Raw genomic sequence first — 26,286 nt, forward strand, 5'->3', positions numbered from 1 at the left:
TTCCAAAATAAAATTTAATCTATGAATATACAATAGAAATGATTTGCATTTTATTTCCGTGAATGTTTTTTTTTTGCATTTTATTGATTTCTTAAAATAAATATCCCTAATTAGACGTGCAGTTATTTGAGAGAATCAGACTACTTCACTTTCACCTGCAAATACATAACAGAATTTCACTTTAGCCTCCTTCTTATAAAATTAAAATATTATTGTTTGAAAATGTAATGCGAAGTAAACATTCTTTGCTTAAAATACAAAGTAGTATTTTCTTAATAGCTTAAAATATTTATGTTGACCTTCAGCAGAATCTGGATTGATATTTTTCTATCCAGATTATTTTCCTTAATACTATTACTTTCCCTTTTCATTTAAGAGATCAAATTTTTATTTCTTGTTAATTTCTCTCAAACTAGTTCTATTTCTGATTACTTAGAATTATAAACCTCTTTGCAAAATTGACATTTTAAATAATTTATTAAGTGTGTGTGTGTAATGCTTAATTTTACTTATTTTGTGCATATAAAAGAAATATTTCTTTAATTTACTTTATTTTGATTACATTTTTAATGAAATTTGCGATATATGGAGTCAGGAAATATTTCCATATATATCCATATCATGTTTTCTCAATTACATTACATCAATATTAGATTAAATATTTTCATATTTAATTAAAACTGCTAGAAATTAATTTAAATTATTTTTGCGATTGAGATGACATATAGTGATAAACTATATCTTTGGGTTTTTTTTTTTTTTTTTTTTTTTTTTTTAAACTTAGTTAATGATATACACTGTGAATGTGAATTCTTTTGTGTACATGTATATCTATAATAAGTCCTGTTTTTTCAAATGACCTGATTGCGCTTGTGACTTTGTTAAATGGTGTAATGGCGTTTATGTAGTTTCAATTAAGTGTTTTGAATGTGTTTTAAGTGTTTTTATTCTCGTGTGTATTCTTCGTGTGCATTCGCATGTGACTGTTTGTTTCTGTAAGAAAATTTGGTATTTGATTACATTTTATATTTGACTATCCCTCGTGTGCGGTTTTTTTTTTTATGTGCGGTTTATCTTTTGGCCTAATGATTAAATAAAGCAAATTATTTTTAATGCTAATATTTTCTCAAGTTAGCTAGCCAAATTAAGTGCGTCGATGCGTAAAACTATTCGTTATCAATGGGTTTGTGTAAATGTTTATGCATTTGATAAATTCCATTCTGCTCTCTTGATCCCAGCATAAGATAGCACGCACCAACAAACATTTTTATCACATCTCACAAATAAATTGCATTAGAAATCCATTACCAATTTAAATTTTTACATTATCAAGCAGCTGACTGTGCTTTGACGAAATTATATTCTGAAATCTTTTGTATCTTTCTTTTGTTATAGAAGGGGTGTTCAAATGAAAGGGTACGAAACATCGTAACAACGTAACCGTTAACACATTTGCCAGTGCCGCTATGGGAGAACGTAGCTAGACATCTAGGGATGCGATTGGAGTCTCCAGCGTAGATCGGAGCATGTGCGGGTGCCAGCATGAGCAGGAGAGAACATAGACTCTTATAAGGAGCGCCGTATAATTGACGTGGCAGTGCATGTGAAGGCAGGATGGCCTTCACATTGCAAACTATTAACTACGATGTGTACTATGAGATACTCCGAAGACTACGCAGGTCCATCAAGAACAAAAGACCGGGGCTACTCACGGTGGGTGTAATTCTTCTCCATGATAACGCGCGTCCACACGTTTCCAGGATCGTACATACGGAAATGACCAAGTTCAAGTGGGAGCGGCTCGACCATCCATTCTACAACCCGGACATGTCGCCATGCGATTTTCATGTGTTTGGTCCCCTGGAAAAACATCTGAAAGGGAAAACAGTCATTCCAACTTTGAACAATCGTTTTATGTGCAATAAAACGTAAAATAAACAGCGGGAAAGATTTAACTAAAGCTTAATATTTTAGTATATCACTCAAAACTAACCTAAAATGCATTTTGTTAATGAAAACAGAAAAGGGCTTTGTACTTACGAGAGGCGTCAAGGACACACAGAAAAATTAATACATATGTGCTGTTCTAATACTGCAATGTATTATGTAATTACAAAAGCATAACTGTAAAACTACACCTTTTTGAAGAAATCAGTCATTTGGGTTTGCTTCTTGCTTTAGAAGCATTTTCTCTTTGCTTGGAAACAAAAAAAAAAAAAAAAAAAAAAACTTAGTGCGGCAGGCGCGGATAACCCGTCCGTGGATAATCGGGAGTCTACTGTATTTCGTAATAACTTCCTAATACTTAAAGGTATCCTGGAAACTTTGGAACAAAAAAGCTCTGTATCGATTTTAAGATTTTCTTCGAAACGCCATGTATTCATTCAGTTAAATTTTTAACATAACCCTTATTAAAGCTGAATTCGAACAGAATTCCAATCTCTTAATATATAATATGAAGTTCCTTTAGCCACTGATATCACATACGGATAATAATAAAGGTAGTAGTTAAGATAAATACCCAGCTAACTAACGCTGAATTTCAAAACAATCTATTACAAATAAAGGTTTCTCAGAATATAACTTCTTAAAGACAACTTAGCATCATCATTCTGGACTGATTTACTTTTTAAAAATTTTTATTTGTTTTAGATTAATACTTACTGCAATTGCTCAGGACAGAAAAAAAAATGTGTTTTATCATCTGAAAAAGAAAAAAAAAATGAATATAAAGACAATCAAAAAGGAATTTTATTTACAACTCGATCAATCGAAAAATGTAATTAACTATTTTGTTGCTTTCATTTTTTTTAAAATTTGAGATTAATATCGATAACTATATTTACATAACATAATAAAAACTATTAAAAAGGGAAAAATAAAAGGAACAACGAGAAAATCATATAAAAATTTAAAAAGAAAAAAAAATAATAAACTACTTTGAATTAAAATAATCGAATTGTTTCGTCTGGTAAAAGATTTTAGTTTTTGTTGTTAAGCTAAAATTGTTATATTTTTTAACTTTTTTTTTTTTTTTTTTTTTTTTTTGAAATTTGACTTGCTTTTCCAGCATACGAAATAAGCTATATGAGGCAGTGTTATTATCATAAAGAGCTCAGCTTCGAGGTTTTGATTAACCATCATATTTTAAACCTCCTTAAATTCGGGAAAAAAAACACATTTTTAGAAATATGTATACATATCTATCTTTATATGAAATGAAAACTTGACATTAAAAAGACCAAGATGCAAGAAATTCCGTTACAGATTTTATAACAAAACTGTATATCTGCATCAAGCTTTCTCTTTTTATTTATAGAAGGAAATCAGGATCGAAATGTTTATCTGCATAAACCACCCGTGCGTATATGCATCCATTTATTCAAACAGAGGCATAGAATTTTGAACAGTCTTATCAATAGAGCATAAAATATGTTCTATATCAGATTTTGATTAAAATCTGCTGAAAAATTGATTGTCTATTGAACTGTTTATTGTTATTTATGTGTATGTACACGGCGCCTTAAAAACGTAACAAGCCAGATGAATGTGTTTTAATTTGCGATTTTTACATCAAAACGATACTGTTATCTGTGGACTAAATCAATCAATGAGATGCCGCATTCTTCGCAAATATACAGTTAGTTTTATTCACTAAAAGTTGGCGTTAAAACAAGCATAGAACAAATGCATATGAAAGTTCAGAGACTGAGGTTATTTAAGAACGTGAAAGAACAATGATCATTTTTGTAGCATTAAGCGGGAAAAAATGTAATGTGTAATATATAGTTAAAATTTATGAGCTAAATAAAAATTCAAAATTATGAAACAGAAAATATTTTCTTCGTTTCATTATTTATCTAGAGATATGCAAACAAGAAATGTGAGCATGTGTGACAGTATCAACCTGAAAGTGATTTTTAAAAAAAGAATTATTTTCTCTTGCATCTACATATGAAATAGAAAAAGTTCATATACGGTTTGAAATAAGAGATTATTCATCATTCAGCAAGAGGTGATTCATGCATTATTACTAACATTTTATGCCTCATATTGCGTAAACTTCGCAATCTCACGAGAAATCTTTTGAAATGGAATTATTGTATCAACTAAGAAATAAGTCATTATTCAATGCTGTAAGAAATAAAAAAATAGAGAAAAAAGGTGTGAAATGGCATCATCAACCGAATTTTGATATAGAAGCAATTCATCGCTAACTTATCCTTGAAAATAAAAAAACAAACTTGATTTTATGTTGTCTTGTATGCGAAATAAGCTTAGAAAACTTGACAAATTCAATCGCTGCAGTTTCAGATTTCCACGAATTCGATAAAGCTATTTTGAAATTACGTCTGTGTATTTCTCTCTCCGTTTCTATGAGAACATGATTGCTCAAAAATGAAAGAAGCTAGAAAGAGAAAATTTCGCAGGACTAAAATAGTAGATTTATGTAAAAATTTGAATCAAATCCGTTTGCGGAAAATTGATATGTTTCAATTGATTGTTTTCCAAATTCTTTTTTAAAAAAACTTCTTCTTTAAGTTAATTTTTTTGACATAGCTTCGAAAATGATCGTCGAAAAATATCAAAATGTCAAATGTACATATTTTCAAATCACGGTACAAACCATAAACAAAAAAGACAAACTTCCTTAATTCTGCCGAATTTTTATCGATTCAAATTGAGGCCGTTTAACTACTTAATAAATAAGATTGATTATTTTTAACTTCATTTATAACATATGTTTTTTTTTTTTTTTTTTGTAAACTTCAAACGACAAATTAATGGGGAAATTCAAATATTTTCTCACTGTAAGTTGATTTTTAAACAGAAGTTTGTAAGAAGACGAAATGCCAACATATTTCGTTAATATCCTTTTGAAGTCTGGGGATTACTTATTTTTTTTAAAAACTTTTATCGTCAGATTCCTGCGATTTTGAGATATTTTAATGCTTTTGTGATTAGTTAGGTTTTCTTTCCTCTCAACAGATGGCGACAAAACACAGATTAAAGATTGGACTGTGTGGGATACCGATTTATTTTAATCGTACTTTTTTTTACTTCGATACGTACTTTTTTTTACTTTACTTACTTTTTTGCTTCGTATTGCATTACGCCTTTTTTCCAATTTAATGCAAAAAGCCATCCATTCATTAATTTATCTTATAATATATGTTCCTACTTTGAATTGCACTGATATATTAAAATATATCTTATGTCAAGCCTAAAAACAATTTTCATTATATCCAATGGCGAATTTAGGTTTTTTGCGGCCCTAAACAGTGTGCATTATGAAACCCTCTTTTAATGAATTATTCAAGTTAATCATATGTAATGTTTTAACTCAACCAATATGTTTATTATTTAAGTTAATTTATTCTGTTATTCTGTGCACCTATATTTATATGCAATATTATTTAAGCAGGCTCACGGTGTTTAGAAATAATGACATATTAAACATGATAGGAACTTGATCAATTATAACAAACCATTAATTTTATATTAATACTTTTTTTATTCATGAAATTTGTATTTTTACAAATTTATTTATTTGGAAGCAAGCTAATAATATTCTTTTAATCAACTTGGTTGCGGTTTTCCTATTTTGGATAATTGGCATTTACTAAATAAAAGGAACAACCGCAAAATAAAATTTTCCATTAAATGTGCTCCTCTCAGCTGCAGAATTCAAAATTTACTTTTGCAATATTTGTAATGTATTTGCAACTATTTGTTCAATACATGTTATACTATTATTTTTCGTCTAGATTAGCTGTAAACTGTCGCTTTCGTCTGTGTTGTATTGCTTAAACTACAATAGTGAAATCATGACTGGAAAGCAACCTTCACAAAAATATATGTCAGCAATTTTAAACTTTTTTAATGGTATCACTGCAAAACTTTTTTTTTTTAATTCTGTTATAGTTTTGAAAAAATTGTTAGAAAAATGTGCTCTGATTTCTGTACTATTCATATTAGCATCCTATACATTTCATCTAATGATTTTATTCCGCAAAGGGCTAGGAATAAAATCTGACAGTGAATGTGTCCCTTAGATTGTGTTTTACAGTTTTTTTGAATTCTTTGTTGAATCGTGCTATTTTTCTTTAGTTCAAAACTGTATGATGTTTTATTGGTTGCTTAGTAAGAAATAAACATTATCCCCTTCCTAAGCCATTTCACCCCTATTTTTAGTGGTATCAGAAATGACTGACCCAAGCGTAAAAGGTTTTAGTAAAAGCTTGCAGATTTTTCATATCTAAAAACAGATAATATCCACTTATTTATTGATTCAAACTAGTCACGTTTTAGCAAAATATACATATCTCAGCTACACGAAGCTTTAATTTTTCAAATAAAGAACAAACTTATCTGCATACAGAAGAGAAAAAAATAAGATTTACTGAAAATAAATGCACACACACAAAAAAAAAGAATGGATAAATTAATATATTTTTCTACCAAAAAAAAAAAGCATCTTGCACATTTTCTTTCCTCTTGATATTTTAATTCCTTTCTTTCGAATTACGAAACTTTTTTCAATTTTTAAAACTGCTTTATTAAATTTTACTTAAAAAAACTGTTCGAGATAAAGTTAAAAAAAAACAGTTAACAGAATTTTCTGGAGCAAAATATACTGCTACAAACCTGTAATGCTGCTTCCCAGCACGATTAGTTCAATCAATGGAAAGACCGTTTTACGATCAGCTCTGCTGGGTGATGATCGGGTGCTGCGTCAGTGATCTCAAAGCTTAGCGACAAATTTGGTGGCCATTTGGCGATGAATTTGGCAACTTTGTCTTCCAGAATTTTAGCAATTGAGGAGAACCGAGATACACCTGAGTGGTCCACAACCTTCTCTGTCCGCCTCTCGAGAGCTATAAAAGGCCGGCAGTCTCAAGCTGCAGTCAGTCATCAACGAGTGAGTCGTGTATCGAGTCGTCGAGAGGATAGTCTAGCGAAGAACAAGCTTTGTGTGGAGCTCAAGCGTGTGAACTGAGCTAAGTGTCGAGTCCTGGCGTTTATTGTAGAAGCAGAGTCGTGTCGTGTGTGGATTAGGAAGTCATGTAGTTGTGAGTCGGCAGCTGGATACAGCTAAAGCGAGGAGACAGTGGAGAATTGCAGACGCTTGGAGAGACCATAGATTGAAGTTACGTAAATTCTCTCCTTCTGCTGAATTCTGTCTGGCAGCTTTATGTGCTGTGGTTGTTATTACTACCGATTACTACTGGTGGGCTACTGTTTGCTGAAGTGGGTTGCTTGTGTGCATCTCTGGCTGTGAATTTGTCTAAGTATTAGTGACTTCGCGTTAATAAAAGGCGTCGTTCATCATTGAGGCCTGATTGATTGAAAGATCACAAGCGAACCGGTGAATTTGCGGACTTAATGGAATTGAAGTTCCTTAAAAATGAAATATGATTTAAGAATCGTAGCAGAATTTGATGGACAACTACTAAAGAGAGAAATAAATTGAAATTATTTACTATATTTTAAAGGCAAAGGAACAAAAATTGATTCGAATTAAATTATTCAAAAATTTCCTTGAAAAGTTCTACTCAGAAGACATAACCATAACCGAATTCTCTAATAAACATTAAATTATAATGCTGTAAATATAAATATAGATAAAGCTAAATATATAAGCACACCTGTACAAAAGAATAAATTATAGAATTACTCTGCGATTAAAAATTTTTTAATATTTTTGTTTTAATTTGCTGCTTTCACTTTCTTAAATATAAATTTATCAAAAAATATAGCTTCGAACCTACTTTTATAGGAAAGTTAAAATTATTACTTTGTTATCGATTTTTGTACTGTAACCAATCCACCGACCAGAAGTTCTCCCATTTTGAATTCATTAACTTTCGGAGACGATCGATTCAAAAGGCATTTATGTTAATTGATTTTGGGGATTCGTTTGCGAGGAGATAATGACGAATTCGATTATTCATCACATTTATCGATTTCTCATTCTGAAATAAAATTTTGGCTTAATTTCTATTCCTTTATTTCGCCTGCTTTTTAGTATTTGGAACTTTAAATGTCTTTTGTTTACATCAGGGTCAGTTGTTGCAATTGAAGCGAATTTTCCAGAATTTTATTTCAAACTATTATATTTGACGGAAACTGGGTCTAAATTTTTTTCAGTGCATATTCTGAAGGATTAATTAAATAACGCCTGCTTTCAAATCAATTTATAAATTAACCAGCTTCGCTTGTCGAAACATTCCTAATTATCACAGTGCGTTTCCAGTTATTATAGAGTTTAATGAGAGTAACACTTGTTTCTGATCCTAGTAACAAATACATTCGAAAAAAACAATTGAAATGATTTTTAAAAAAATTAATGTAATGTGTCACAGAATATACATTAATGGCTAGTTTAAATTACCCAAAAGTATTGTTTTTCAGCAAAAATATTTTTTGCTTCATGGAATATTGCATTCAAGATATTTAATATATTCCAATAATTTATAGATATTGGAATAATTTATAGATATTCTGTATACAATTTTTCCATAAAAAAACCGAGAAATAAATCTTTGTAAAATAAAAAAAAACTGAATATAATTTTAAAAAAATACTTATTTTAGAGGCTCATGTCAAAATTAGCTAAATTCACAATCTACATGAAGATCATTAAATCTAGAGTCACTAAACATAATACAAATATACTTTGGAGTTTGCAAATATGTACCTCCAATTGATTTTTGAAAACTTTAATTAAAAATTAAACAGAATTTTGACGTTTTTACAACCAATACTCCCGAAAATTACTTATTTATATTTAAAATTTTTTAAAAAACTTTTTAATGATACCCATTAAATAATCGTCTAACTTCTCCAGAAGTCAGAAATTTTTTAAAAATACTTTTTGACTAACTTTGAACAATAGAATACATTCTCCCTCTGAAATCTAAAATCATTATCATTTTTAATAAAATATTAAATCGTTTGATTTTCTTTCATTGTTGAGAATTAAAAAAGAAGGATTTCTGTTTATTTTTGTTTATATTAAAAGACCAAAAGTGAAGTTACAGTACCACGGAAGTCAGAAGTTTTATTATTCGGACAGGCGTTTTTAATGGCATTATGCAGTTATGGAAATTCCTTTAGGATGGGTCAACTATATGCAATAAATAGAAGAGATACAAGTCTATTTAAATGGCACGGCTTTGGCACCTGTTATAATCTGATAATTTAAAAAAAAATTGAAGGAATTATGAGCAGCAAATTATACATGAGAGATTTAATCGAAAATAAATTCAAACAATAAAATCAGCCAACTATCCGCAAAAGGTAGCTAGCTATTCATAAATATAATCTATGTAGGAAGCAAATAATGAAAATTCGAATTTTTTAGTTTCCCCTTTTCTAAAAACAATTGAAAAAAGAAAATAAACGTTAGAAAATATTACTTCAAAAAATGGAAACGCCTTCTACCCTTCTTCTTAAGTGTGTAAAGAGAGATAACATACCTGCTTCCATTTCAGTAAAACTTCAATGGCAAGTCCTATATTCGCCGTTCTCAATTATTCCCTGTGATCGAAGAGAATGATTAAATGTGAAATTGAGTGCACTTTTCTTCTATTTCTTATTACAGAATTGAGGAACTTGGGGATTTGAAGGAGAGAAATGTAACCAGAACTGGTTAAAATTTTGATTCCCATGAAATTCCTAACGAATCAAAATATCATGCAATTCTTGCATCACACCAGCCAATTCATCAGTCAATCCATACATTATTTTAGAAAACACAGTAGGAACTCAAGAGTCTTGTATATCCTTATTTCTACATATATTCATTATCAAATCTTCCAATGATCTTAGAAGCAAAAGATCAGAAATTTTCGTAGGATTAACAGGTTTTGATTTACACACATAGCTGATTAACACAATAACAAACCATATAAATGAGCACATATTCTAGTAAATAAAGATTGCGCTGTGTTAATAAATCATTAAAACGAATGCATGATTTCAGACTCATAACCTTTATTGAATCTAAAATCAAGTTATTGCGTGCTTTCTTTCATTAAAGACATGACATTAATGCCCAGACAAAGAAAAAAATTAAGAGTGCACCGCTAGCCGTTTAGAAATAGATGCTCATGAATTATGCGCGTTGTGACTTATGTCACTTTACCAAGCCCGCTGTCAGTTATCTATCAGCGATTTAAACCGAGAGAGCGTCTCTTGTTTTTTCAGTAGCGCCAAGAGTACGACCTAGCTACTTCATGCGTCACATTCGCTTGCACAACCCCTTTTTACAAGAGGGCACATTCACACATCTCACAGGTAAAACAACCATGCCCGAACCCGGGACGGCCAGATCACGGGGAAGACGCGTTACCCCTATGCCAGGACGTCGGCCGCTCATAAATTATAACAAAGGCTTTGTACCTTAAAAATTCAGGCCAAGATTGGTTAGTTTTAAATCAATGCAACATTCCCAAATGAGATATCGTTTTCCAAATTAGCATTTTTATGAATTTGAACTAAAATTATGCACTTTTATTCAAATTTTCCCCAAAACTAAGAAAAAAATGTCAGTTAACAATATTTAGTTGATTAAAAACAAAATATTACTTTTAAATAAATGGGATCATTTTCATATATATTTTCAATAAGTGATGTAGTACTTTATATATGATGCATATAAGAAAAAGTAATTAAAAATAATTTTGAAATATATATTCTCAACACCTTATTAAAATTGCTAAAATTTATCTTAATTATTTAGTATTCAATATGTAAACTTTGGAAGTTTATGCTACCAATGCTAAGTAGATTTGTAGCCTGTATTTAGATCAGTAAATATGCAAACTAATATATTCGTTAACCAAAGCTATTGATGTATCTATTTTCAAAAAAAAAAAAAGAAAAAAAAAACTGCCATTCTTTTTAAATAAAATCAAAAACAGCTCCTCTTTTTTGAAATATTTCGCAAGAAAAAAAATCAGTAATTTTATTTTTATGAAGTTCAAGAAATACACAAATTTAGAAGTTTAATAACAACAATAACAAAAATTCATGAAAGTATTATGGTCTGTCGCATTCATTTCTAATAATTAAGGAGAATGTATGTGTGGCGTCACACAGGTCCGACCATTGAACACAGATCCGTAAACATGTACTTTGGAGTACGGAAAAATGTGCACCTGAAAATGAATTTTTTAAATTTTAATTAGAATTTTATTTGAAGTTATCGCGAAATGTTGACTTTTTAATTTCGAGATAACTTCTAAAAAATGTTCCAGTGCAAAAATGATTTTTGCACTGTTTTAAAGCTCAAAAAATTAACTTCTTATTTATACCAATTTAGTATTTGTAAAATTCTTTATTTTAGATTTAATTAGCTGTTAAAGATATTTTAAGTCTATTTTATAGCAACATTTTTATTGTTGTGAATATAGTAGGTGTTCGATGCGTGAGCCATTTCCAAAATCATCAGAAAACTAGAATTTTCAACGTCAGTAGTATACCGAAATTACACAAATGGCGGGGGAAAAAAACAAAAAAAACTAACAATCAGACAAGCAGCAATTAGCCTTGAACGAGCGTGGTGTCAGTAACCAGTGAAGTCAAACATTAGCTCACATCACTACTCAGTTGAATTAGAGAGTCAATCGTACAATCAGTAAATGGACTATGCAACGCTTGTTTCACCGTATGAGCATCGGTAGCCGTAGACCCACTAAAGTACCATCGTTTAATGCACACCATCGGGCAAAAGAGCAAGAAACGAGTAGCATGAAGTGATGAGTCTTGCATCCAATTACTTAACGCCGAATGGGAGGTTGAGAAAGTTAAGCTCATGAACGATTGAGAATCATGCAAGCCAGATTGGAACTGCACAAGGCCATGACTGCTCAGTGACGATCTGGGGTGACAGTATTTGCAATATTCTTCAATGTGATTCAGACATAGATTTGCAAGGAGATCGCTTACATCCATTTACGATGTATTGCCATTCACAATGAAATGGAGTATACCAGCAAAAACAACTGCATCTTCCACAGGTCCCGCTTGGCTAGTCTAGTTAGATGAGCATTCCTCTGACTTCTTTGTCGTGAACTGGCATCTAGGAGTGTAGGCTTAAATCTTATTGAATACTTTTGGGATGCTTTAAAGATGTGAAGGCACATCATACATTAGCGATCCTTATTGAATTAAGAATAGCTCTAGCCGATGTTTAGCAAGCCATTATTGCGGAGCGCTTTCACAAACTTGATGAATCTGCAGAGTGGAAGCCGTTAACAAGGTCAGAGGTTCAATTCAGTATTAACTTGTCATTTCTAATTTAGTGTAGCATTTTTTTTTCCTCAGGTGCTATTTAAATTGCTAACAAAAGCTTTTGATGCGCATGTGCCATTGCTGTCTCCTTGCAAAATGTCCTTCATCGCGTTATGCCAGCAGAACAGGCACAAACATAGAATCAAACCAAGTTTTGATTGTATTAACTACACATATATTTTGTAGTCGCATGATTTTTTTTTTTTTTTTCCTATCTTGCCATCCTATTCTGTGTTCAGTGTTATTTATTTTTTAAAATGTTACCGCTGTATCTGTTTTTTGTATCTTCTGCAGCTTGCATTTCATAGACGACAGTAACATAGACAAAAGAAGGGGACAAAGTATTCCCAGGGCGGCTGAAGAGAAAAAAGAATCGTCATACATCTTTCTAGAAGTGGAAGCTCTGTGTCTGTATCAAACAAGCTATTGAACTTTAAAGTACCTTTATAAATATAGAGGGTTTTAAATAAAATTAGGCTTTTCAGTATTAACCTGAGACTTCTTTATAAATTTTTTCCCCATCTAAAGTTTTTTTTAAAAAAATTGTAAATAGAAATGGCAAAAATGCTGGTGATGTCAGTTTTATTCTCATATAAATACACATTCTGCTCGTTCACACACATTTGTAACTCGGCACCAGGGTCTGAGGAGCATAAGCACTTGGGCTTACATGCACACATATTGATTTTTATGAAAGCAGACTCTCCATCATCACTTTGAATCAATATTCGTCTCTTCTTAGCACAGAATTTTAAAAAATCACATATTTGCATGCAACATATCTTTTAAAAAAGCATTTTAGCAGGCTTGAAAATTCATAAACTCTAAACTGTTTTCTAAATAAGTTATTAACTGAAGCAACGATACTGTAGGACATATATCAGTTACAACCAGTCTTAACTTTGCTAGATGGAGCGAAAAAATTCTTATTATTCGACAAATTTTACTAATACTCAGTATATTATGTGTGTGTGTGTGCTATCAAACCATAGATTCTTTAGTTTCTCAATAAATTTTTCACTAATGTATCAATCCCAAAAATTTTCCTTAAATCTCTTCTCAATATTTCAAAAGAAACATTAAATATTCTAGCATATGTCATAATACTGTTTATATCACTTTAAAAAAATTAAGAATATAAATATCTATTTACTGTGAAAAAAACAACAAAGAACACACAACTACAGTTTGCGCAAAATTTCTACACATCCTTTTTATTCACTGTTGTCAGCTAAGTTCATGCACCTGAAATCACATGGCATAACTTGAACTCAACAACTCATTTTTTCTTCTTTTTTTTAATCACTTCTCAATTTTGATAAGCTTACATATATACAAGCTTTGTTATGCTTATTTACAAGGAAGAGTTCAACTTACATGAGAAGACAGGAAGTTTCACAAAAACAAAGTGTGAACAAAATATTGGTGCCTCCAAGCAAAATAGCGATCAGCTGCAACTCCTGTGCATATGATGTACACACAGCAGATATTAATAATCATACAGGAATGAAATGAAATATGAATAAAAGTTTGCACAGATATATTTCAATTATATTTACTATTTGAGCTTTCTTTTTTTTTTCCTGCAAATTTATATTATCCATATTTGATGGAGAAAATGAAACTTTTAATACCAACTTCAGAAAAACTCATTACACAATGCAACAAAATAAATTATGATGAAGACAGCGCATTCTTACTTGCATTCAGTCAGTATACATCCAATAATGTTTGAAACAAATAATATATAGCTTGGCTTTTACACTGTTCTGAAGATAAAACAGATCAAAAGTAAGCAAACACAATTCCCTGAGGTAGTTTAATTTGACACTTCAAAACTTTTTTTTTTCCCTTTCTATTCTTCTCCCACGAATAAAGAATATTGTACAACCATATGATAAAAATATCTTCAAATTGGAATTTTTAAGAACTTCAAATTATTGAAATGTTGCATTATTTACATTGCTTTATAACTGTGGAGGACCATTTAAAGCCTAAATCCAAATTAAAAAAAATATGAAGAAATAAAATGATTGTAAGATGATTCAAAAATTCATTTAGACACATTTGGTATTAATCTTTCCACTTAATTAAAAATCAAAAATTACAATCATAATCAACTTATTAAAAATGGGAAAATAATTTTGGATGGTTATATTTTTAAAATTTTAAAAAGTAGTAGAAACTGGGCGAATTCTGATCATATCAATCGACTATAAATCATTCGATCTTATTAAATCTACAAAATAAAAAAGTATTCACTGAGCAATAGATGAAGTACTAAGACATTTATACTTTGCTTCAAATGAATTGATAAGATATTTTGAAAAGATTAACAGAGCACTAACTTATTCCATGAAATTATATCAAAATTACAACAAAGGTTATATAAAACTACTTTCAATAAGTGTAAGTAATAATATTGTACATTTTATTACAGGAATTAAGTTTCAAATTTGATTTTTACTCATTTTAACAATCATGGGAATGCCTCATTGAGCTTTTGGCTTGGGTATTTAATTTGAGAAAAACATATAACAATTAACTTCAACAAACATTTCTACTTTCTACTATTTTTTTTTCTTACAACATCACATTTTAATTACAACGTGCTTATTTGAGAATATAACTTTTCAAATAATCCAAAGCATTTCCCCCTAAAATTTGCAAACTTTGACTAATCCAGATAATATATATTTCTGGTCACAGATTATATATTATTTAAAGATAAAAATTTAGGAGCATTAATTAGTTAAGATATAGTTGTTTTATAAATTTGGAAGACACTCATAATCAAAATGAGATTTCATAAACACTATATTAATTTAATCACAACAAAAATTTTCATTACAAGCAAACTTATAAAAAAAATCACAAAAAAAAAGAAACTTTGTACATTGTTGAACAGAAAGACATAAAACATGACAAAATAAACAATTACAAAATAACTTAAACATTAGTGAGTATGAAAAGACAGTTATAACTGACTTAATTCATTCATATGAAATTTGAAATCAAGCAAAATTAACAAATATCACTATCAAAAATTTCATTTAAAATCACAGGAAACAATTATGATGACCACTAATTAATAGAAATTGACTATTATTGTTGAAAAAATCCAAACACAACTGTATAAAGTAGGTATAGAAAATCATTGACTGCATAGAAAATATATTCAAAATTTTTAACTGAATCAAGAAAATTTACTAGTGCTAGCTAGATAAGTATTTTCATTATAAGATGAATTAATAAATCAGAGTAAAGAAATCAAAAATAAACAATCGCTGCTCATGAAAATTAATTTCCTCCATACTCAGAATTTTAATAAGAATCACTACATGAGAAATTATTAAACTCTGAAAAAAATAATTTATTAAAATAAGTGCAAGTTTTAAAAACATATCTTTGCCCTAATAAATAATTAGTATGAAATAATTTTCCCTTAATAATCATTTAAAATTTCACGATTAACTTTCAACTTACTTTGGAGTACAATATAAATAAGTCTGCTCAGAAAAAATAATGTCCATAACTAAAATGAAAGTTGTTACCAGGTAACAGTTCAAGAGTTCATAGGTGGGTGGGGGTGGATATGAAACCAATGAATATAAAAACTATGTTGGGAAATATGTTTTTACAACTCTCTTTCCCTAAGAAAAACATGAATAATAATAAAAATAATATTGATAAAATAAAAAAAAAGTTTAATATGCATTTACAAATTGTAAAATATACATTAAAAATATCTGTAAAAATATTGTGAAAAGAAATTTTGAATTAAACCAAAGATGCTAGGGGCATCTGGGATGTTCTTATGGATATATTATTTTATAAAACTTCTAATAACTATAATATTAGACTACCAATATTTATATACCTATAGAAATCTAAGATAAATAATAGAATAAATTAATTTTTTTATAGAAAAGAGTATGAATAGATGATTCATACTTTTTCTAATGAGCTCTGAAAAACTTTTACTTATTGCTGATTATGAATTCTTCAAAAATAATGCTGGCAAATGCTTCATATGTATCTAAAAATTTGTTAAATTATATATCATTAACTATTCACATAACATGCAGATGTTATAAATAGATCTAAGTTAAAATTCATGATAAATTAAATTTGAATAGCTAAAATATTTTAGACTTAAATGTTAATGTGGGTACATCTAAAAAGTAAAGACTGATTAGGGAAAATAAAATCCATTTGAATTGTTATCATCTAAAAGCACAGAAGTACACCGATTTTTAAAAAATACTACTTGACTAGTTATTTAACAATTGATATACTCCTGAATATAATAGTACATATGAATTTTAGTGATATCTGATAATAATTCAGAAATTCAGTGTTCAATTCGAGCTTTATTCAGATTTTACTAAAAGGCAAAAATTAGCAATTAAAAACATGTCTAAAAATTAATTCACTAGATAGATAGACAAATTTAAATTGTACTCCAGAGTCCATAATCTAATCCTCAATGCAATAACTTGAACATTACAACTCGCAATTGTCCTTAAATTTACAGATTTTTTCTCTTTAACCTCATGACCTTAACTGTACAATGACAGCATTGCAAGGAGGAAGTAGTAGAAAGCCCCATAAAGTAACTACTTTTGGAAGCATGGAATAATTAAGCTTTCATCAAAGTGTAAATATATAAACACTAGTTCAAAAATTCATACTCTCAAACTTTTGCAAATAGCAACACACATTCATACATCAGTTACACACTTTAGTTTCATTTAGAGTACATGCTACTTACAACAGCACTGTCAGTCAGAGCTAATTCCTGACAGTGAAATAACAAATCAAGTCCAATCACAAGTCAAAATGCTGCAGCTGTAGTCGTATAAGGTCATGCGGTTTTATGAGTCCACATTTGTTTTTTTATACAGATATTCATTTATATTTATTTATTTATATATATATAATTATAAATAATGCATGCGTGTGGATGTGTTTGAGTCATTCATCCACACTACCCTATCACAGCAACATCTTTTTTATTTCTCATCAAAGCTTCCTTGGCAGATCTCCCGAGTGATTTAGGAACAAGGAATGAAGCTATGTAGCAGCACGAGGTTGTGTGCAGGAGGACTGCAGCTAAACAGTTTCTCAGCAGTGGAGATTGCAGCAAACAACCTTGAGCTGTAATGCCCCTGGTGTGGTCTTCATGGGCAAACCACATGCAGCAGAGGATTATGTACATTCCAAAGATAAATTTAGTAACTACATGACAAGGCTATGTTTTATCCAATGAGGCACTCGACTGTCGACTGTGTTTGGAATAGTTAGGTTTTAGATAATCTTCAGCAGACAGTGAGATAACGTCTATTCGATCTTCTTTTCTATATTGTAGGCACCTCCGAATAAAGTTCTGAGAACAAACAAACCAGTTATGAATATTCTGTTGCAATCTATTAAATTTAATCATAAATACAAATGTTATATATTATATTTAACAAAAATAAATCAACCAAAAGTACATTTCACTAAAAATTGGCTTTTTAAAGAAATAATTAGAAAAAGTGAACACATGATACAATAAAAATCAAACATGTGTGTATTCAATCACTATGCAGTTGGCCAGAAATATACTTCAGATAAAGAAGTCTGAATTCTCTAATATAAAACATAGTTCTAAATTTATATTTTAAAAATTAATTCCATGCCTTCAATACACATGATTTTTTTCCTAGGCATAATATAAATTTTTGGATTTTTTTAAAAACATTTTATTCTTGCAATTCCAAAGAAACTATTTGCAAGATTTGAGAATTTAAAAACTAACAATTTTTAATTTATATTATTAAGTTATATTTAATTTATATACACAGAGATTCAACAGCTAAAATGGCTCTAAATTAAGACAATTTAACAGAAATGTGTTTTCACTGAATGTAAAATAATGAAATAAGAATGAAAGTTTAATTGATGAAACTTTTTGGATTTGTTTCATTGAATGAAACTTATTCTAATGAAACAAGAATGAAATGTTTGTTTCTAAAAATAAAATAAAATAACACAATGCTATCCCTACATTAATAATAAAAGCTGAATCTAACAAATTAATGAACAGAGGAATTAACCAGTGAAGACAGCAAATTGAAGACGATTTTATTTCAAAATATATTTAAATTGATATTAAACTATTTTTTCGAAGATAAAAGTAATTAGAGATTGATATTTATTAACTAGGAAACTAAATTTAGCTTTGGTAATCAATGTCATGTTTCAATACAAGAAATTAAATCTGAAAAATAAATTATATTTTAGACAATAAAAATAATTTGTATAATTCATCAGAAAAATTTACAAAATTAACAAGTTATCCAAAGGGTAATTCACACTTCGACTAAGATATTTGTTTAGTATGCAGAATATGTACCAAAAATACATAAAAAGTAACTATACCAGAAATCTTGTAAAAAATATTAATGAGATCTATAGCATCTTCCCTCTCAATTAATCCAATATTAAGAAACATTATAATGTATATGTATATTTCTCGCACTTAATTAGGTATTTCAAAAGGAAAAAAACACACACAATTTGATAACTATATAAAAGTTGTAAAGCAAGATATTTCACATATTACTTTACAAAATAACTAAAAACATTACTGATATATAATAAACAAATAAGATAATTCTGAACATTTAATGAATTTATTATAAAAATTGATAAAAACTTTTTCCCTATATTAAATCTTAAAAGAGAAAAGGAAATAATGAACGAGAGTTCAAAGATATCTTTAAAGGCACAAAATTAAAATTTGGCCAAGATAATATTCGAAACTAAAATTTTTGTATTCTATGTAAATTTAAAAAAAAAATTCAATAGCAAATAGTAAAATCATTTATTTGCGTAATAATCATTTACCTTTGCCTCGCTGCTAACAGCAGGTTTGGCTGGAAATTCAACTTCTGTAGCTTTTAAAATAGTATTTTCTTCTAATATTGTAGCTTGAGACTGGTTGTGTCCAAATGGCTGAAAAAGAAATAACCAATTATACATCACAAAATATTTGTCAGAAGGAAAAACAATTAATCATAACTCATCAGAATTATATTTAATTACCTTTTTCCCATAGAGGCACTGATAAAATATAACACCTACACTCCACACATCAACTTTTGATGATATTTTGGGAGGAGATTTGCCTACTACAAAGCACTCAGGAGGAAGATACCTGCCAAGAAATAATTCAGTTACAATAAATTATAGCATGCAATTTTTTTTTTATCAAACTAATAATAATTTTCATAATATCTATGGCAATTCTACTCCTTGTATATATATGTCCATGTATATTGCTTATCAAAAGCAAAAACTGGAAAATTTACTTTGTGTGGAAATTGGCCCAAACTATCTACTCAATCACAGCTTGAAATATAGTTATATTCATTTGAGCCAGAAACTACTGATAAGAGAATTTCACACAGAAATTCGATTAAAAGAATTTAAAAAGTAATACTTATTATTCAATTCATAATCATTTTCACAAGGAAGTATAATTACATTTCCTACTTAAAATAAGATTACATTTTTTTACATGTGCTTGTTGATAAATACATCTAAGCTATATTACAATAAAATTTATATTAAAAATTCATAAAAAAGTACAGAGAGTTAACACAGAATTAATGAATATTTGCATTTTTATTCTTTAATTCATTAAATATTAATATAGTTTTTCAGAAAGAGCAATTTTAAATTTAGACTTTTCCACAGACATATTCATTTATGAATGTTTTCAGAGCATACAAAAATCATGTGCATATCACTGAAAAATAACACATATTGTATACATACCAATATGTTCCAGCACCTTGAGAAGTAAGATCCATTCCAAGTTCAGGACTATAATTTTCATCATCCATAATTTTACTTAGACCAAAGTCGGTAATTTTGATTTCACCACTTCCTAATAGAATATTTCCTAAATAAACAACAAAAAAACAGAATTTGAAAAAAGTCCAAAAGAAGAAACAAAACATACAAAAAAAATCAATAATATGAATCTTTTGAATAATAATATAATTACACATTTAACCACCACAAATTTTACATGAAAAAAATCATAAAAATTATGTTAACAGATTATTTGTTTTACAAGTTTCTTTTTCACCCACAAAAAGAAAAAATAAAATACCTGGCTTGAGATCATAATGTATAATAGGTGGTTTAATTTCATTCAGGTACTTAAGAGCATGTACAACTTGCATGATGATACATCGAGCTTCTCTTTCCGGGATATTTTTATGTTGCTTGAGGTAGAAATCTAAATCATGACCATCACAGTATTCTAAAACTGTACAAAACCTGAAAACAAGTAGGTGAAACAATTACAACAATGAAAGAAGTATCAAAATATATAGAATCTTTTATTTGACTTTACATTAAAAGCTGAAATCGGAAACAAGTTTCTATTTTCATGTGAATTGACATGAAAATACTTATGAATTCAAATGTTACTCATTGAGAATATCAACAAGTAACATTTGAAATGTATCTTTCTGATTTTTATATAAATTTTTTTTAAAGTTGAATTTATAAAATATTTTGAAAATAAGGTATATTTCGGTCAAAGTAGATTTTTTTTTTTTTTAAATAAATGGAAACAGAGTTCCCACTCTTATGAAGATAAAAATTCAAGGACCTTGTTAAGAAAATTCAAGGATCATACAATTATATACTTGAGACATGAAAAATGGAAATGATAAACTTAAATATTTTTACATTAATGTTCAAAGCAACTTTATTTTCTTGCTTACTACGTCTAAATGCTTAAGTGAAGAACATAAGAACTTGTACTACAATCATTTTCTAGTTAATAAATCAATTTCAAGATCATAATGCAAAAGCTCTTATTGTTGGCTACTACTAGATGCTAACTTCCCACAAATTACTAGTAAATGCTCACTTCATAAACTCTGTCATACTCACAAGGGGAAAAAAGCAAATTACAAATAGGGGGGAAAAAAAATTCCAAGGATTTTCTGGGACAGTAGGAACCTAGGAAAACTAAATTCAACTTAAGCATAATCCTGAAGCAAGATTTATTTTAATATTTATAAAAAGACTAGGAATTCAATATCCAGAAATAAATATCAAAAAGTCATGTTTTGTATTCCCCAAATTAGCATATTTCTATGAATATATACATACACTTCATGCTTAATTAAATAGAATAGAGCAGAACACAGATCTTATAAACTAAAAAATAAAATAGCCTGAGAAAAAAAAAAAGAAAAAAAACATTGAAATTTTTTATTATCATAAGCAAAAAAATAAAGGCAATTTTTTTAAAAATTGAAAATTGCTTGGCAGAAGCAAATTTCAGGGCATTATGTGCCAGCATGAATTTGATGGTTGCTACATTTGAATATAAAACTGAGTAAATCTAAAATATCTGCTATATCAACTTCAATAAAAGATAATGTTGAAAATATTGACCCCCCCCTCCCTGCCCAAGAGCACATAAAAATTTCTAAATTGTCTAAGAGTTTAAAAATAAATGCACACACTCATAGTAAAATTAAGTAACGCAAGCAAAAATTTGTTATTTCTGTGCAATAAATATATATTATGCATCCATCAAAAATTTTTATTTTTAAAACAACTGGTTATTAATTAAATTCTGAATTATCATTTTTGATAAAATCACAATACTGAAAGATATATTAATTACTTACGAATTGGCATCTATTTCGAATACATCATACAGTCTTACAACACGGGGATGGTCCAAGGATTTGTGAATGTTGTACTCTCTAAGGGCATGTCTAAAAATATAAAATTTGTAATCATATTTTAAAAATAAAGAATTAAGTAACTTAAATTACCTTCACAATATCTTGCAAAGTAAGGTTTAAGAAAATAAATTTTCAAAATGCAGTCAGCAATTCAAATGTAAAATCAATGTAAGTGCTCACTTGATATAATTAGCTTTTTTATCGTCCTTCCAGTCCTTATTTAGCTGGTGAACTTTGCATGCAACATATCTTTGCTCTTTCAAGTCAAAAGCCTAAAATTATTTTTATAAAGAAAATTAAAGAAGAAAAACTGCCATTTGATTTGTCAATATTTACAAAATAAATTTTTACAACATTCCTATATCTATCTAAAATCAAATTTCATATCAATATAGTATATACCTATAAAGAAAAATCTTGAATCTAATTATGGTATCAACTGAAAGAAATCATGCACTGTCTAGCAAAAACTATTTCGTAATGAAATCATAGATTAATAAAAGAGTGCTAGGAAATTATATTTCAATCAATAAAAAATAATTTTCAAACTTCTTTAAAATAAGTCATATTTATAGTATATTTTCTGGAAGTATGATAGTTGTAATTAAAAACTATCCTATTCATTGAATAAAAAATCAATTTAGTTTCTTCACAAATTAAAATAATATTTTTAAAAAAAATGCTTCCTGAAGTAAGAACCACTCAAATGTGCTATTTTTGTTTCAGGAAGATATTTCTAATATTTGTTTAACATTGAATCAATAACCATCAACACAAAATGATAACTGCATTTGGAATATGATGGAATATTTTCTCCACTTTTTTAAATACTCATTTTTTCTTTTATTTTCATTAGGTGAGAAATTTTTAGGAAGGAATCACTGCAGATATCTCTGCATTGTTTATTTTTAATATTAAATTAGCATAAATTTAAACATAAAGATAAATAAACATTGACATTATTTCAAATAATTTACCTGCTTGAAACAAAAATAAATTTCTTAATAATGAATAAAATATTATACAGTAAGTATATGAGAAAGGAGAAAATTAATTAATTAATTAATTAAAACATGCATTTCTTACTTTATGTACTTCACTAAATCCTCCTTTACCCAGTAGTGTTAGTAAGAGATACCTTTCATGGAGAACAGGATGATTATTAAACCTGGAAGGAAAAAAAGAAAAAAAGTTCTTAGTAACAAACTAGATTTAACAATATTTAAAATGATCAGAATGTGTAAATACCATTTCTATTATACAAATAAAGAAAATTAAGCAAATACAAACATATATCTCAGATAATCTTATAATAAAATATATGTATATTTCTTTTTTAATACAAATTCCATTAATATGTTTCAAAATTGTCAGTTTTATATTATCCTAAAGAATATAATTAAACTATTCACAAAAGGAGACAATAATTAAATATAAAATACATATTTTTTCAAATCCTTACTTCATTTAAATAATTCAACATAAAATAATAAAAAAATTTCATGTGAAATGCAAAAGATTAGCTAAAAATAAACAGTCAATACATTCATAGCAGATAATAAGCAGATACTTTTTAACAGATACTATATTCAAAATGAATATTTTATAAAATAATTTATATATTTATTGTAAATGAAAGCAAAATAAATTTCATATACATTCAAAAACTGAATTTTTACCATTACAAAATAGTATTCCTCTCTATAATTCTTTTTCTTTTTTTAATTATTCCACAGTGCAATTTTAGCAGTTAATTTATCCATCTAACTAGCAATTATTACTAAGTTAAATCAATAATCTTTAAATTTTTTAAATGGTTTTTAATGTATTTTATATTGTTTACTTTGAATAATAGCCCTCCAGCCAAACATTTTGAAATTGAATTTTTAAACAAAATAAATTGGTTTTTTAAAACAAATTACAATGCTAGAGATAAATCAACAACGACTATAAAAATATGAATTTTACGAGAATATATACTTTGAAAGAGAATTGCAACTTATAAATAGCATTGAAATCAACAATAAAAATCGATTATATCTAAAATCACAGGAGGAAAAAAAAAAAAAAAAATCGATGAAAAAAATTTAAAATTTCATCTAAATAGTTACTTTTTTCACTAATATAAAATATATAGAATAACCAATCACTTTGAATCCAAGATAACAATAAAAAACAGTGATTGTTTAACTAATCATGTATAACAGTCTATATAAGCCTTCCGCCACACTCTCCTTCTAAAACATTGATGCACTAGTTTTGCAACTTCTGCTAAGAGTGCGAAAAATATGATGGTCATATTGGTCAATGATTCAAATCTCGGAACTTAAAAATAAATTTTACAAAAGCATCATACAGGTCTTATATTAATAACAATGGAAAGAAAATTTTCAGCACCGAAAGATGGCATAAATTAGTTTTTAAGGAATGATTGCTTTAGATGTTATTGGAGAAAAACTTACTAACCTTAATTTTAAAATATAATTTTGAGGTGTACAACTTTGGTACTCAAAGTATACTTAAGTCAAATGTGTAATTCTAGACCTAATTGTCTGTTTTATAGAGCAACATCAAACAAACAACATGATTGACAATTGCTTGAAGATTAAAATAAAAAATTTTGTGACTTGAAACCTAAAAACTTATCTTTCGATCAAAGAAAAGAACATGCAATATAAATTTAGAGTGTTCAAATTTAACAGCATTTTTAATAAAAGTTCAGTGTGTGTTCAGTTATTAGAGTGCTCAATAATAACAGCATTTTTTTTTAAAGTTCAGATTCTTATTCTAATTAGTGCACAAACGTATTACAAGATAAAAGGTTATAGAATAATTAGCTTAAAAATTAAATATAATGGTACAGAAAAGCTAATGCAAATTTTATAAAATTAATTTTTCAAATAAAGCACAAAAATACTAATATCATAATGACAAGATTTTAAAACAAGCATTTTCTACATATTCATTAAAAATTACAAATAAATAAATAATATAAACAATTTTGGGACAAAAATGCTTATTCAACAGATATTTCATTGAAATTATTTTAATATCTACTTCCCTAAGCAACTTAGTAAGATAATAAAATTATTTATTCGGCAAATGGAGTGATGCCTCTATAAAACTGCATGATATTCATTAAAATGAAGATATTCCAATAAAATTTTTCACAGAATAGAAATACAGTGTGATAAAACATAAAACAAAAATTTTTGACTTAATTAGAACCAAATTTATGAATTTTGTAACAATTAAAAACAGAGTTAATCCAAATAAAATACCAGGAATTGTGAGCAGAAGATGAAGGAACAGTTTTCAAAGTAGCCAAAAACCTAGATAAGATAAATTCACCAGTAAATTTTCATCCAGAGGGTAGTAAAAAATAAACTCATTCTTTATTTAATATAAAAAAAATTTTGCAGGAAAAATTAACTTATGTTATCAAATATAATGGTAAAAGTTGTCACATGTTAAATAATGTAAACAAATTACTGCTTTTTTAGCATTAATTTCTTTGTTCCTTTTATACTTATTCTCTATTTTAATTCTTAAATATATGGTAAATAAACAAAATAAATGCATGGTTTAAAAATGAGAAATAAATATCCTTTTCCAAATGATTTTTTTATCCTATGCACAAATATGAAAATTTAACAATATAAAAAAATGTCATAAAAGATAATGCCTCATATTTATTTTTGAATTGACACATCATTTTAAAAATCATATAGTAATGCTTTATAATCAAATTATAATGAAAATAGTAAAAAAATATTTCTATTCTGTGAAATATATGGTCAATGAAAGAAAAAATCTCCTGAAAGAATTTTCATTGCATTTAAGGAAAATAAAACAAGAACTAAATTTAAAAATTATTCTCTTGTGTTTAAGTGCACAAACTATTTCTGTATGTAAAACAGCTTCATTTCAAAATATTTCATTTTTCAATTCAATATTCAGACATTTTTTTATTCGTGTATTAATCCATAGTAACAGTAGACACATGTAGAAGTCCAGATGGTATGCAATAAATTACCAGAAACTAGGACAAGACTTCACTACCAAATGTTTCAATTAAGCTAAGCAAAGAACTTTTAAAACTATACGTCTTGAATAGTACCAGGATGAAAAATATTTAAATAAATAAAATTATGCAAAAGCATTTTAAACCAAATTTCCAAAAGCTTTTATACAATTATTAAAGATTATAACAATT

The 26,286-nt window shown here is 28.0% G+C and overlaps 1 protein-coding gene across 7 annotated transcripts in view; it reads right to left on the reverse strand.

Moving 5' to 3' along the window:
* Positions 1-13,482: 13,482 nt before the first annotated feature.
* Positions 13,483-26,286, reverse strand: part of LOC129965489 (serine/threonine-protein kinase tousled-like 2) — a 185,689-nt gene continuing 172,885 nt past the window's right edge. For 6 of the 7 annotated variants that reach the window (XM_056079413.1, XM_056079414.1, XM_056079416.1 and 3 more), the window contains 9 exons: positions 25,352-25,402; positions 23,157-23,238; positions 22,251-22,342; positions 22,011-22,100; positions 20,468-20,637; positions 20,128-20,254; positions 19,393-19,504; positions 19,195-19,302; positions 13,483-17,689 (listed from right to left, as the gene is read on the reverse strand). In XM_056079413.1, coding sequence (XP_055935388.1) covers positions 17,555-17,689; positions 19,195-19,302; positions 19,393-19,504; positions 20,128-20,254; positions 20,468-20,637; positions 22,011-22,100; positions 22,251-22,342; positions 23,157-23,238; positions 25,352-25,402 — 967 coding nt within the window. In that variant the 3' untranslated portion in view covers positions 13,483-17,554. The remainder of the gene's footprint in view (positions 17,690-19,194; positions 19,303-19,392; positions 19,505-20,127; positions 20,255-20,467; positions 20,638-22,010; positions 22,101-22,250; positions 22,343-23,156; positions 23,239-25,351; positions 25,403-26,286) is intronic. The other variant, XM_056079417.1, reaches the window with a different exon arrangement.

This window comes from Argiope bruennichi, chromosome 4 (assembly GCF_947563725.1).
Source record: "Argiope bruennichi chromosome 4, qqArgBrue1.1, whole genome shotgun sequence".
NCBI lineage: Eukaryota > Metazoa > Arthropoda > Arachnida > Araneae > Araneidae > Argiope > Argiope bruennichi.